A 13,344-nucleotide genomic window follows, 5' to 3' on the forward strand; every position below is an offset into this window, starting at 1 on the left:
GGAAAGCTGTAGAAGATAAAGCTGAGAGCAGCCATGTTGTCCGGTTGAGAGACGCTTCTTCTTCTGAGAAGACCTTGAGGAGGACGGAGAGGTCAGGAATGAGTCCACCAGAGGGACAGCACGGGTCAGACGTTCTGGAGATAAACGTCAGACAGGTGGTTTGGACATGGACTGAGCAGGGACGGTGGAGATCTGGTTGGAAGGACGCCGAGGCAGGAGGTGTCCTGGTGTCTCCTCCACCAACTCCCTCCACAGATCATCTGCAAACATCAGAATCCACGGAGATTCCTGTCCGATGTCATCACCACGGGGCTGAGAAGAGGCTCTCCCACCTCCAGCGCTTCAGCTTCTTCATTACAGAAGATCCTTTGAGGAAAAGCTGCTCCACCAGATCTCAAACAGGACAATGAAACCAGCCACCGTGTTCGCTCTTAAAGCGTGAATGAAATGCACCAGCAATCTCCAGTTTATTGAGAAGCACAGCATCGTGACTTTTTCCACTTCAACGTAACCAAATAATGCACAAGATTCAGCCTCACTTTACATTTTAAACATTTATACTTACAGCTTTCAAACCGAATATAAATGAAAACGTTTGCGGTCTGCAAAAACTCAACTTCCCGTCGGGAGTAAAATTAAAAAACGAAGTTTTAAGGGTGACAAGAGTTTCAAACAGTGCCGTACAGTGCGCTGTGGATGACAAAAATGACAATGAAGTCAAATAAAAATGAAAACCAGCAAACATGGGTGAAAGTAAACGTGTTCTTCCTGATCAGTGCACCAATGTGACCGGCGGTTAGCCGCGCCTTCGCTCATCATCACAACAATAACCCATCAAAGAATAGCGTTAAGAACCTGAGCAGCCGTTCCCTCCTGGACTTTCAGAGCCGCCGAGACGCCAGACCGGCCCGTCCTCCCCGTCGGGATCCGCCCGCGAAGCCTCGGCCCCTGAAGAACCGGCCCGGCATCCCGAACGTCTCCAGATTGCGTTTGCGCTCCTCTGCCCAGGTCAGCCTGAAGACCCCGGACCAAACGAAGGTGAGGGGTTAAAAACACAGGGAAGAACCGCGCAGGTGTCCACCGCCTCACCTGATGTTACCGTCAGAAGGTATGTTGTCGTAGAAGGACTTCGATTTGTCATAGTAGCATTTGGGTCCAAAGTAATAACCCTCCACGTCGGAGATGGTGTCATCTCCAAGCTGTCCAAGACTCCCATCTGCAGGAGGGACGGATACAAGCTACTCAGAAAGAGCCAAAGCTCAAGACAACACGTCCTCCATAGCTCTGCTGGAACTGGTTCACAGGACCTTCAATGGATTCAACAAGCGCACAAAAAGGTTCCCTAAAAAGGTGCTTCTACAGCGGCAGAGACTGGTGTTGGTCTTTCCACCACCAAGAAGATAATGATGCAGAGCTTCAGAGTGCAGATGAAAGTCCAGCGGGTAGAACCAACCTTTCCTCCTGTCCAGCACCTCCCTCTCCAGAAGCTCCTTGTCGAACTTTGCATTCGAGGAATCGAAATCGAAATCCGTGTCGAACCTGATGGTGGCTGACTGAGCTTTGGCTGCAGTCGTCGTCTGGCCTCGGCCCGGGTTCCTGCGCCTCCGAGCTTCGGCGAGAGAAAATAAAGCGGGGTTTACAAACCCAAAGACCCGACGGGACTTTGTCCAACGCTCTGCAATGTTACCTTGTCTCCCGGAGGGAGGTTTGTTTTCGTCCCTGCGCCGCTCAGAGCTTTCCTGCCGAGCAGAGGGCGCTGGGCCCGGATTCACTTCCAAGTAAAACAGCGTCGCTTAAGGATCACGATTTGAACTTGCGCTTCTAGTCCGTGAGAGGATTCCTCAGTGTTAAAGGCTAATCTCGGCCGTTTTGGCTTCGCTCCTTGCTTACCGTTTGCCCGGAAGCCCCTTCGGGACAGGGATGTCTCTCCTCCGGCCCCTCGGGGTTTCCTCCTCTGCTCCTGCGGTGGATTAAAACCCCTCCTCTGCCAAGATGCTTCCAGATGGAGGGTTTGGACAGCCTTTTCCACCATGGGGCCCCTTTGAACCTGCAAACCTGGACACACGGAGCAGTAAAACTAACTCCAGCTCTACAAGCGCTCGGCTTCGACTCGCGTTGTCCTACCGAGGCCGAGAGCGGCGGCATACTGTTGATTGAGCAGAAAGCTGGCGGCGAGCTGGTTGTACGCGGGCATCTGTAGCGGACTGTACTGCCCGAGAGCCGAGTAGACGCCCGGTGAGCCCGAACTTGACGACTTGGAAGGAAAGCAAGACAATCAGACGCAGCTGCACAGCTTGAGCCAACACCCGACGTACTCACTGTTTACCTGCACTATTGCCGGGTCCACAGGAAGGCCGCGGTGGGAAACCGGGGGATCACAAGGCGTGATATCCTTGATATCGCTCCCCCGGAAGGTGATGTACTCAAACACATCGTCTTTTGGCGGCGTGGGTCTGCCGGTGGGTCGTCCCTCCGTTCCAAAACACTTGACTAAGAAGGTGCAAATTCAAAATACAGCCACAGAAAGTGGCTTAATTCCTGTTGTTGCTGAAAGTTAAACCCCGGCGAAAACACCCCGAACCCACAGAGTCCTCCACCACTCACCTTTCGCCAGCACCACCGTGGAGTTCACCTTATCGATAGTGTACAGGATGCCCTCGTACCGATTCTGGGCTTTCGAAAGCAACGCGATTTTACAGCCAATGTACGGCCTCGCTGAACTCATGGCTGTTCATTATTCTCCTTCTTCCAACGCTGGAGTCGGCGAGGAAACTTTCTCAAGTGACCACATGTGAATTTGAAACCACACCCAGCCAGGCCTCCGCGCACCTGCCGCTAATGACAAGAGTCTCCGGCTTTCGGCTTCTGATTGGTTCAGCTTCAACCCATTCACTGCCCTCCGTTTGCAATTAGACCCGAGGCGACCCGAGAGCCGCTCCGTGCCGGATGCCATTATCAGCAGTAGATTACGACTGCTGGTATCGGGACCGGGGGAGCAGAAACCTTCCCGCTGTCCTGGAAAACTCACAGTCCTGATTTAGACGCTGATGAAGTCACAGCGAGAGACGGCCCTGAGGAGGCGTAATAAGATGAAGTCACTGCCACTTTTCTCTCCCCGGCTCTCATATGGTCACGGTTTAGCAAGATGTTTCACCCCTTGCGGTTTCATCTAAAATTAAAGGGCATTGTTTGATTTGTTGGACTCATTTCTGTGGTAAAAACAGATAGAACTGCCAACTGTGACCATATAGGTTTTCAACCCCTGAAGTGGGAATTTTTGGGAGAATAAAAAAGGGTTATTTATAATTGACGGAGCAGACGGGGGAGTAGATACATTTGGACATGTTTTTACTTGTGACTTTTAATATTCTTTGTGATCTCTCATGTTAATTCAAGTTGTGTTTGCAGTGTCATACTATTTTCTTGATCTTCTTTTGGATTTTCATTTCATGCACAACTATTTCAGGGCCATAACTCGCCAGCAGAGTATTCTATCCAAACCGATTTGCAGCATCGGACTGTAATAGAAAAGCATGGTCGATAGTGAACGATTCCTGCAGAAGGATCGCATTCGTGTGTGATCTTTCCCCTCAGACTCCGAGCAGCTGATCTCCAGATTGCCAAATGTTGCGATCTGTCAGAGAGGCAGCAGCTGCAGGGGTCGCCCAATGAAGAAAGGGGGGAAAACACTTCAGCACAGCCATTTTGAGCCTGTTTCCTCAAGAGTGAAAACCGAGGAGATGCCCTTTTTGATTTGAGACGCGGGAGTGACTCTGCCGGGTGACGGTTCTCCCCCCGCAGGTTCTCCGTGTTTTTTCCCCTCCGCGAGTGCTCGCACTCCGGTCTCACACTACGGCTCCCCACTACCGGGTTCACGTATTTATACCTCAAGGACAACCAATCGGAGGCCTCCGCGGTGTCGCGTCATCCGGGGCGCATCCAATCGGCGCATGCGTCTCACGAAACAGCGTAGCTCGGGCAAAGATGGCGGCGGGCTCCGATTTGCTGGACGATGTTTTCTTCAACACGGAGGTGGACGAGAAAGTAGTCAGTGATGTAGTCGGATCCCTGGAGTCCCAGCTGGTGCGGGCGGGTCCCGCCGGCGCCGCGGAGAAGCCGCCGTCCGCGGCCAAGCACCGCGGCAGCGCCGCCGCCGACTCTCCGAGCGGCAAAATGGGACTTTCACAACAAGAGCTCGCCAAAACAGGTAAGATGTTAGCCGGTCCGGCTAGCTAACGTTAGCTGTTTTCGTCATCTTCTGCTTTCCGGGGGGCAACTTGTGTTTGTTTTTGTGTTTCTGACAACCCGCTTTTTGTTTTTATTTTTCATCCCCCTTCCCCTTACCATCGCTGTTTCAAAGGCACCGGAGTGCAAGGATGTGTCATGACTAGCCCCGGCATGGATGGAGCGCCGGGGAAAACATCGGCAGCTGCACCGAGTGTGACAGCGGCTCCGAGCAGCGCCGGTCCGGGGAGCGCCGGCACCGGCGCCGGCGGCGCGGCGGCGCCCGGAGCCGGGAAATCAACCGCCGCCGCCACCGCCGTTCACACGGTCAATGGAAGCACCATCGCGGTGAACTGTCACATCCCCGGAGGCGCGGCGTTGGACAGCAGCCGCAAGAACTCGCAGCCCGCCGTAACGGTCGTAAACAACGGCGCGGTGCCGGTGAGCAAGGAGCAACCGGCGGCTCCTGCAGCGCCCGCAACCCCCGCGACCATTATTCGGACTTCCAGCCTGACCGGTCCGCAGAATGTTGTCACCTCGCTCGTCATCTCGTCTCATTCCACCATCAAGACTGTGCCCACCGTCACGCTTGTGCGGCCACCTATGCAAAGCCCCGGCACAGCTGCAGCTCCAGCGGCCGCAGCTCCAGCGGCATCACCGGCTGTCAGCGTTACAAGCACAAGCGGCAACCTAGTCAACAAACTGGAGCCCTCCAAGCCTGTCGTGCACACACAGGTCGTAGCTTCCAGCGTTGCATCGGGGACGACGGCGACAATCAGGAGCCCGAATGTTATGCAGAACTTGAGGACTTCTCTCCCGACCACCACGATCGCCGTCACCCCTTCTGCTGGAATAAGAGCTATTGCTCCACAGGTGTTGACGACCCGGGTCGCCCAGCCGCAGCAAAACGCCCCGAGTATCCAAAACATTCAGCTCCCACCAGGTGAGTTTCACAGACAAATCGACTTTGCGCGTCTCGAGATGAATTGTGTCGAGGTTAAAGGAGTCGAGGCGGACGGCGGTGCACCTGAGGGCGGCTGGTCCAGGTACGACCCCCTGTGCTTTGGACAAACAAACTTTACCTCACGTCGATCCAAGAGGCGACCGTCCACACTCGTGTACCGACTGAACGTCTCCGCGTACGTGTGTGGGTTTCAAATAGTTTGCAAATAGCAAATAGTTTGCACCGCCGATCTGCTAAAACGTGGTCCATCAGACGTCCCTCTGGCCTACGTGGTGCGAGTTTGCTGAGAAGCGGTCGTCTTTGGCCTCCCTGGAGGGGGGGGTTCACCTCCGCGGGGAGAGGCGTCCACGGCAGGGGTGGCGCAGCAGGATTTGCTGAGAAAAAAAAATCAGCCGCAACAGGTTGTGCCAATTAAATGAGCATTATTCAGCTCCAAGAAGCTTCTGCTCATACAGGTGGAAGAATCTGCCGGTGCATTGGTTGTGTGCACCCACGCTGCAGCAGAGCACCGCGGCAATGGAATGGGAATTAAAAGGACCCGCCTGATTTCGCCTCGATCGGGAAAACTAAACAAACATTTCTTTACTTGGGTAGAAGCTCTCTAGCAGAGGGACGCCATTGCTTTCGGTCGTCACCTTCGTAAATGGAGTTGCAGTCTAAGGTTCTCGGCATTTCTTATTAAATCCATATCATCGTATTACTTGTTTTCACTTGTGATTGTGTTTACAATATTTACTTGTGCATTGAAATCCACGTGTCAGTCGTTCAGTGTACTCTTGTCGTCGTTCCTCTGCTGCATCGACGATTTTAAGCTGATATTTTCAATACTTTTGCCACATTGATGCAAATAAGTAAATAAGTCTGCGAGCGTAATTGCGCATCGTCGTTTCTAATCCTAAACTAAACAAAACAAAAAGGATCGGCTGGTACGGTTACGTATAAAATCGTGACGTCTGATAGCCTGGTTTTCCTTTAACACGCAACCTTTTACAAAGAAACTCTGGTTATAACAAAAGGCCCCGAGACGCGGCCGTTCTTTGTTTTTCAGATTCACTCAGTGAAGGAAATCTCTGCAACATTGAACTATCTCTTTCATTGCCGACTGAAAGTGAGGTGTTTTCGGCATCATCTTGGTCAAGAACATTCCGCTCGGCGAATTCGGAGTATCTGGTTTTTGTGAGAATCTCAAAAATCTCGGCCCCTGGACTCTCAACCTCTCTGCGTTGTCCTCCTCCAGGCATGGTGCTGGTTCGCAGCGAGAGCGGGCAGCTGCTGATGATTCACCAGCAGACCCTGGCCCAGATGCAGGCCCAGTCGCAGTCCCAGAGCGCCATGACCCCGCGACCTCTCCAGGTGCGTCCGAGACGGCGACAGGATATCCCATCTGCGTTAAATATAAGCGAAATCCATGAGAAATCGCGTCGAGATATAAAAAGTCACCTCGCTAATTGGATTTTCTTTCCGCTCACTGGTTTGCAGTGTAGTTAGGAATAAATAAAAGACGCTATCTGACATTTATAACTCATTTTCAAATTAAATCTCCCCTCTGTCAGCCAGCAGGTTTCATTTTTTCGGTGCAGAGTTTTGATCCGGCATTAAAACGAGGGAAGATATCGTTAAAAGAGCGGAATCGTCGATGTGAAAACGCCTTGTCTTCCCGCCTAAACGTATCGCTAACGAAGAGCTCGTACCATCTGTTTTCTAAAAACGGTGGGATTTCACACAGAAACCAGTCTTTCTCTCCAGAGGGAATGATTAAAAAAAGGAAAATCATGTTTCTCGGCAGGCTCCGGGTGCTTCTCTGCTGCCTCGCCCCGTCACTCCCACCACCATCATCAAGCCGGGTTCCGCGGTCCAGACCACGGCGACCACCACCGCCACCGCGCTGCAGAGGCCTCCCGTGCTGCAGGTACCACTCGCAACAACATTTAAACTATGGTTTCATTTCAAATCACTGTCAGCGAATACCAGAATGAAGCATTGTGTCAGCGGGTGTAACTCTGGAAACGTACAGAAGATGCTCCTCCTCTGAGGAGTCTCCTGAGATCCAGGCCGTGGCTCGGTGGATGTTTAGGTTTGTGATCGGAGTTCAGATCTGAGTGAGCGGCGAGCGGGACGAGTGTTCGATGCTCACGCTGTCCGTGAAGCGGCGTTAAAGATATTGAGACGCGCCGCCGCCACGAGCTAGCCCAGAGAGAGCCGCGGAACAACAGGAGCGGGGTGTGTGTGGCGTGGAGAAGTTGTTGTGGGTGAGATACGGTGACGGAGAGCATCTTCCGAGAGATGTTTACATCCGACGTAAATATGTTGGACGGCAGGAATGTCGACGGACGAGGCGTCCAAAGCCGGTCGGGGACGGTTTGACGCTTTTAAAAAGAGGAGCGGCTTCACGGCGTCCATAAATTGAATTCAGTGTAGCATAAGTCACATTTAGCATAGCATTGTAGCATTAAGGGTGGAGCCAGGGCGTAAAGGATAGAGTGACAAATGATAAACTCCCCCAACCATCTTGGTCCTATCTTCAAGGTTACCAAAAATCCACTTTATTTATCTAAATTCTCTTTTATACAATATTTGTTATTTATAAACTACCTTTAAACTACCTTTACAGATTCATAGTGTTTCAGTTCATTTTAATAGGGACGTTAAATGTAATATATGAGCGCATGGAGTCCCGAGCTCGCTCACAGAACCGATTAAACTCCTCAAGTCAAGGTGTTTCCGTGCGCTCGCTGTTCGCGGGCGTGAAACGGTCAGAATTTGAAACGGCCACCCAGTAACTCCACCCGCTGAGTTGAAAGTGTGTGTGCGGCGTTCAAACCTGCTCAGAAGCTGGAAGGTTCAACCTCGTAGGGTTTGTCAGGAAATCATGGTGTCTGCGGGCTCTCGTGTGCGGTTTCAGCTTTCCGGCCTGTTCCGGATGAGAAAAAAAATGTTATTCGTCATTGAAAAAGTCCTGAAAGCCGGGCGTCTGCTCGGCCACGGCTCACCTTTCCCTTTCCCCGGCCGTCTCTTGCAGAACACCATCGTGCTGGGCGGAGCCGCCGCCGCCGCCCCTCAGCAGCCGCTGAGAACGCCCGCCGCCGTGCGACCGGGCTCGGCGACCCCGGCGGCGGTCGCTCAGAGGGTCGGGCACCTGGGGGCCGCCGTCGCTCCGACTGCCATCACAGCCGTAAGGGAGAAAACCCTGTTAGTACGGTAAATAGAAAATGGCGATAGACGTCAGCGCCGCGTGGATTCAAGAAGAACGCGTGTGTTTGCAGGAGATGCAGGAAAACGTGAAGAAATGCAGGAACTTTCTGTCCACGCTGATGGACCGGGTGTTCAGCAGGAAGCAGTCCTCCGAGACGACCGCCAACGTCAAGGAGCTGATCAAGAACCTGCTGGTACGTCCGCCGTCCGAGCCCGTCCGCCCCGTACACTCTCACCGCCAGGTTTCTAACACTGCTTCGCTCTTCCTGTTTGGCCCGACCGCAGGAGGCAAAGTTAGAGCCCGAGGATTTCACCAGCAGATTGTACCAGGAGCTCAACTCTTCCCCGCAGCCGTGCCTCGTGCCTTTTCTCAAGGTAGCCAAAGTACCAACCAACACCCGTGTCTTCAGCCTGCATGTTCACTATGACAGTATATAAAAGCACATAAGTCCACCAGCGTATAAGGCACGCTTAAAATCCTTAGATTTTTCTCAAAAAATCGATTGCGTTATAATCCAATGCTTTATGTATGCGTTCTTGTTGTGCTGACTGACCTCCAAACAGCTGTCGGAATGTTTAGTGCGACTTTGTGAAGCGACCGAGCCGCTCTGCTGGATCGGTCGTGGGAGCGTTCCCACCTGTCGAGGGGACCTCGTGTTAAAGCGGCTCCTCGGTTGAATCTGGGTCGCGACGCCAGGCGACGTTAGATAACCAATGACGAAGTGCCGGAATACAACGTTGTCCCGACCTCACGCTAACTCCAGGTGTCCGCTGTCGCTGGCAAACATAAACGAATCAGAGAACAGTACGTCGTACGCTGACCTCCGGTACGTACCGTGCTTCGACTGAATATCACAGAAGACCCCCAAAAATGGCACGTGTTAAGAGACATGAAGTGGAATTCAAACTCAAGCCTATCGGTCGAGCAGTAGACGATGGGAACAGAGCAGCTGCCGAAGAACTAGGAACAAAGCGAGATAAATAAAGTTTGACTAAACTGTTTTGTTTGGCTCTATATACCGAATGTTTTATCCTGCGCCTTATAACCAGGTGCGCCTTATGCTCCGCAAAATATGGTAAAGCCATGCGTTAGTCAGCAGAAACATCTCCCATCCAGTGTCCGAGTTCAGAGACGCAGCGGCGTCACGGAAATGTAGAAGGAAGCGTTTGTCGTCGCGCTCCTTCATCCCGGACGTTCCTCACCGCGCTCGTCCTCCTGTTTCTGCAGCAAAGCCTCCCGGCGCTGCGTCAGATGACCCCCGACACGGACGCCTTCATCCGTCAGAGCCTGGTGCCTCAGCCCAAACCTCAGCCTGCCGCCGCCTCCACCGCCGCCCTCACCGCCGTGGTGTTGCGGCCCTCCCTTTCCACCACGGCGACCAGCGCCGCCGCCGCCAAAACCACCGTGATCAGCCTCGCCCAGCAGAGCAAACCCGGGCTGGTAACGTCCGTCCCCCCGCGGCCGGCTTTCCCTTTTCACGCCGTGCGCGGGTCCCTCACCGCACCTTCCCCCCCCCTCCCGCCGTGCGCAGATAGTACCGCAGCAGCACGGCACGACGGCGAGGACGCAGGCGACCCTGGCCCAGCCCTCCGTGGTGACGCTCCGAGGAGCCACGCAGAGCCGCATCATCGTCGGCCAGCCGCCGCTGGTCAAACAGCTGCAAACAGGTGCGCGGCCCAATCGCCGGAACGGGACGGCGCCGCCATCTAGTGGACGCCGTCGTACTCGCTACTCGCCGAAGTTCTCTGACTACCTCCTCCTCCTCTTCCTCCCCTCGCAGTTTCGTCGGTGAAGCCGCAGACGGTGACGCTCGGGGCCAGAAGCGTCCAGGTCCTGGGTCAGACGCCCCTCGCCGTCCTTCAAAAGAACAAGCTGAAGGACGCAGGAGGGAGCAACTTCAGGTGCGCGAGCCTCACGGCGGATTCACGAAAAGTCGCCTCGCGGCCGTTACAGAACAGGATCCTGATCGGTTCTCACACAAAAGCTCCGGTTCGACCCTCTTCTCGTCCCTCACCTTGTTTTTGTTCTTCCTCCAGGGATGATGACGACATCAACGACGTGGCCTCCATGGCCGGGGTTAACCTGTCGGAGGAGAGCGCCCGTATCCTGGCGACCAACTCGGAGCTGATCGGCTCCGTCACCCGGTCGTGTAAAGACGAGGCGTTCCTCTCCGCCGCCCTGCTCGCCAGGAGAGCGCTGGACATCGGTAAGGCTCGCGCACGCCGCTCCGGGCGCCGCTCCGGATATTTAGGCCCCGCCCCCTCCTCCGGTCTGTGTCGCAGGCAAGAAGTTCGGCGTGAGCGAGCTGGGCACGGACGTGGTGAACTACATCTCCCACGCGGCGCAGCAGCGCCTGCAGAGCCTGCTGGAGAAGGTGTCCCAAGTGGCCCAGCAGAAGAACGCCACCTTCAAGGTGAGTGGGGAATCCGGCCGTCCGCCTCCCGCGTTCCTTCTCGCCACTCCCGGCCTCGTCCGGCCCGCAGGAGGACGACCGCTGCGAGCAGGCCGGCGACGTGCGGGGCCAGCTCAAGTTCTTCGAGCAGCTGGACCAGCTGGAGAAGCAGAAGAAGGAGGAGCAGGAGAGGGAGATCCTTCTGAAGGCCGCCAAGGTGAGACGGTTCTCGTTCTCGCGCCGTCGTAGCAGGAGAACGTGCCGGATCGTTAACCCGTCTTCTCGCGTGCGCTTCAGTCTCGGTCGCGGCAGGAAGACCCCGAGCAGCTGCGGCTGAAGCAGAAGGCCAAAGAGGTGACCCCCGATGACCCCGCCGACCCCGAATCCCTCGGCGAGGCTTGACGCGTGTCTCCCGCTTGCGCTCCAGATGCAGCAGCAGGAGCTGGCGCAGATCCGGCAGCGCGAGGCCAACCTGACGGCGCTGGCCGCCATCGGCCCGAGGAAGAAGCGGAAAGTGGAGTCGCCCGTCCGCGGCTCGGGCGCAGAGGTGAGGAACGTCCCGTGAAGATCCGCGCCGCCGACCCGTACGCGCTAACACCGTCGCTTTGGCCTCGCCAGGGCGCCGGCTCGGGCCCCGGCCCCGCGGGGGGGGCCGGCGGGGGCTCCAGGCAGTTCTCCAGACAGCGAATCACCAGGGTCAACCTGAGGGATCTCCTCTTCTGCCTGGAGAACGAACAGGGGAGCAGCCGCTCACAGCTGCTCTACAAAGGGTTCCTCAAGTAGCGAGAAGACGGAGCTCCTCGCGCCGCCGCCGCCGCCGCCGCCCTCGACGCCGTGCTCCGAGTCGCCGCACAGAAAGATTCAAAAACAAAACGTGTGTTTTAGCACAGCCTGTGGATTGTCGCACAGAGACTAACTGTCCTGTCATCTGCTGAGTTGCCTTCTAATCCAAATCAAGCCATATCGCTTTGAATGTCCCGGCAGCGGCGGCTCCTGCCGTCTGCGCGTCGCCCAAACGACGTCCGTTCACGTCGCCTAAAAGAAAAAGTCATCGCCGTCATTATTATCCGAAGTTCAGTCCAAACGGCGTCCCCTCCTTCCTTTCTGTCTTCGAACAAACACGCCGTTTGGACGCCGTCGGGCGTCACCATGACAACCAAAGAGCTTTTTCACGGTGAACCTGTGAGAGGGGACGGCAAAGACCTGGCTACGTGTGTGTGTGTGTGTGTGTGTGTGTGTGTGTGTGTGTGTGTGTGTGTGTGTGTGTGTGTGTGTGTGTGTGTGTGTGTGTGGGTGCAGAATGAGAACCGCACTTTGACCGTTTTTTTTTTTTTTTTGTTTGTTAAAAACTAATCATTAAGATGAACATATATCTTATAAAAATGTTTTATATTTTTAGTCCACATGCTAATCCCAGTCTTTCTACGCTTTTCCTTTTACGACAGAATGTTCTTCTTTCGGGGGGAAGTTTTTGTACGAGCCTTCACTCCCAAACTTCGTCGTTTGTACATTTTACCGTTTGTCGACTTCAAGTCTGTCGCTCGAGTGAGTGCAGGTGTGTGTGTGTGTGTGTGAGCTCCAGTGTGTGGTCCTGGGTATATTTTGTAAATTTTGCACAAAACATTTGTGGATATGTAAATATCTGAATTTAAGGAGAAAAAAAAAATACGTTTTTAAATTGCTATTTTATATTGGAATGATCTTATTAAAACCAGAACAACAGAAACGGCTCCGTCCTGTTTGCGTTTGCTTCTGAGAGGAGGCAGATGTTACCTGGAGTTCATACCTTCATCAGTCCCAGAGCGTCCTGGACTTCAGCTGCGCCGCCTGTCCTGAGAGGCAACAGGAGCAGGACGAACGTCCGATGACGACAGGAATAACAAGAAGAAGAAAACAGGATAAATGAAACTTCACTGCACGTCGACTCCGAAAGATTTCGCCGAACAAACCGGCGTGAGTCTGGAGCAGTGGTTCTTAACCTGGGTTCGATCGAACCCTAGGGGTTCGGCGGAGGTCAAGACACACATTGGTGATGACATCACTGGCCGCAGGTGATCACGCCACATAGCTCGGCCTATCCGTGCTGCGGGGATTTCGGCGCCCTCAGTTGTCGTAACTTGTGACTGTCGTGATGGTACGTCAGGTGATTTCTTTCTTAATATTTTAATCCCTTCATACTAATTATGTCGGGCAAAAAAAGAAAGCGGTCGGAAGAACACGTACAATACGGATTCACACGTATGACGGAACGTGATTGGAATCGATGTCCTGACCGCATGATTTGGAAAGACAAGATGAGCAATTCTAGTCCGGCACCGGCAAAACTAAGGGAAGGCTTCCTTCATCTGCATGGAGATGGGAGCTACAAGAACATAGCGCTTGCTGGATTCAAGGTGAAGGGAGCCAGATTCCATGAAAAGGCTCCTCTGCCTGTTCTTTGTACCCATCGACGAAACGATCCTCCATCCAATAAAGAAGGGTTCGGTGAATGCGCATGTAAAACAGGTGGGGTTCAGTACCTCCGACAAGGTTAAGAACCACTGGTCTGGAGGAAGCACTACTCAAGGAAAT

The 13,344-nt window shown here is 54.0% G+C and overlaps 2 protein-coding genes and 1 long non-coding RNA gene across 4 annotated transcripts; 1 reads left to right on the forward strand and 2 right to left on the reverse strand.

Annotated features, from left to right (window-relative positions):
- Positions 1 to 629: 629 nt before the first annotated feature.
- Positions 630 to 2,890, reverse strand: lsm14b (LSM family member 14B). The gene is given in 7 exon segments (XM_086141809.1): positions 630 to 1,014; positions 1,090 to 1,216; positions 1,454 to 1,609; positions 1,688 to 1,771; positions 1,891 to 2,254; positions 2,327 to 2,490; positions 2,605 to 2,890. Coding segments are annotated over 7 exon segments (1,149 nt in total). The 5' UTR covers positions 2,726 to 2,890; the 3' UTR covers positions 630 to 881.
- Positions 2,891 to 3,967: 1,077 nt separating this feature from the next.
- Positions 3,968 to 12,499, forward strand: LOC147214579 (transcription initiation factor TFIID subunit 4-like). Of its 2 annotated transcripts, XM_086141963.1 has the most exons (16): positions 3,968 to 4,207; positions 4,361 to 5,167; positions 6,426 to 6,541; positions 6,975 to 7,097; positions 8,208 to 8,360; positions 8,452 to 8,574; positions 8,666 to 8,755; positions 9,609 to 9,821; positions 9,913 to 10,048; positions 10,162 to 10,282; positions 10,418 to 10,587; positions 10,664 to 10,794; positions 10,865 to 10,990; positions 11,071 to 11,127; positions 11,201 to 11,320; positions 11,392 to 11,691. In XM_086141963.1, exons 1-16 carry the CDS (start codon positions 3,985 to 3,987, stop codon positions 11,554 to 11,556), a joined length of 2,874 nt encoding a protein of 957 aa, XP_085998089.1. In that variant the 5' UTR covers positions 3,968 to 3,984; the 3' UTR covers positions 11,557 to 11,691. The 2 variants fall into 2 exon arrangements, with proteins under 2 accessions (XP_085998089.1, XP_085998088.1); XM_086141962.1 differs by having other exon boundaries at positions 10,664 to 10,990; positions 11,392 to 12,499.
- On the reverse strand, positions 6,482 to 8,217 carry LOC147214580 (uncharacterized). Its single transcript, XR_015104393.1, has 3 exons — positions 8,179 to 8,217; positions 8,010 to 8,099; positions 6,482 to 6,572 (listed from the first exon to the last, which is right to left on the reverse strand). It is a non-coding gene; the product is annotated as an uncharacterized LOC147214580 (long non-coding RNA).
- Positions 12,500 to 13,344: the final 845 nt, after the last annotated feature.

The sequence above is a fragment of the Fistularia commersonii genome, chromosome 34 (genome assembly GCF_037954325.1).
Source record: "Fistularia commersonii isolate RoL2024-O1a breed Wild chromosome 34, RoL_Fcom_v1.0, whole genome shotgun sequence".
NCBI classification, from domain to species: domain Eukaryota; kingdom Metazoa; phylum Chordata; class Actinopteri; order Syngnathiformes; family Fistulariidae; genus Fistularia; species Fistularia commersonii.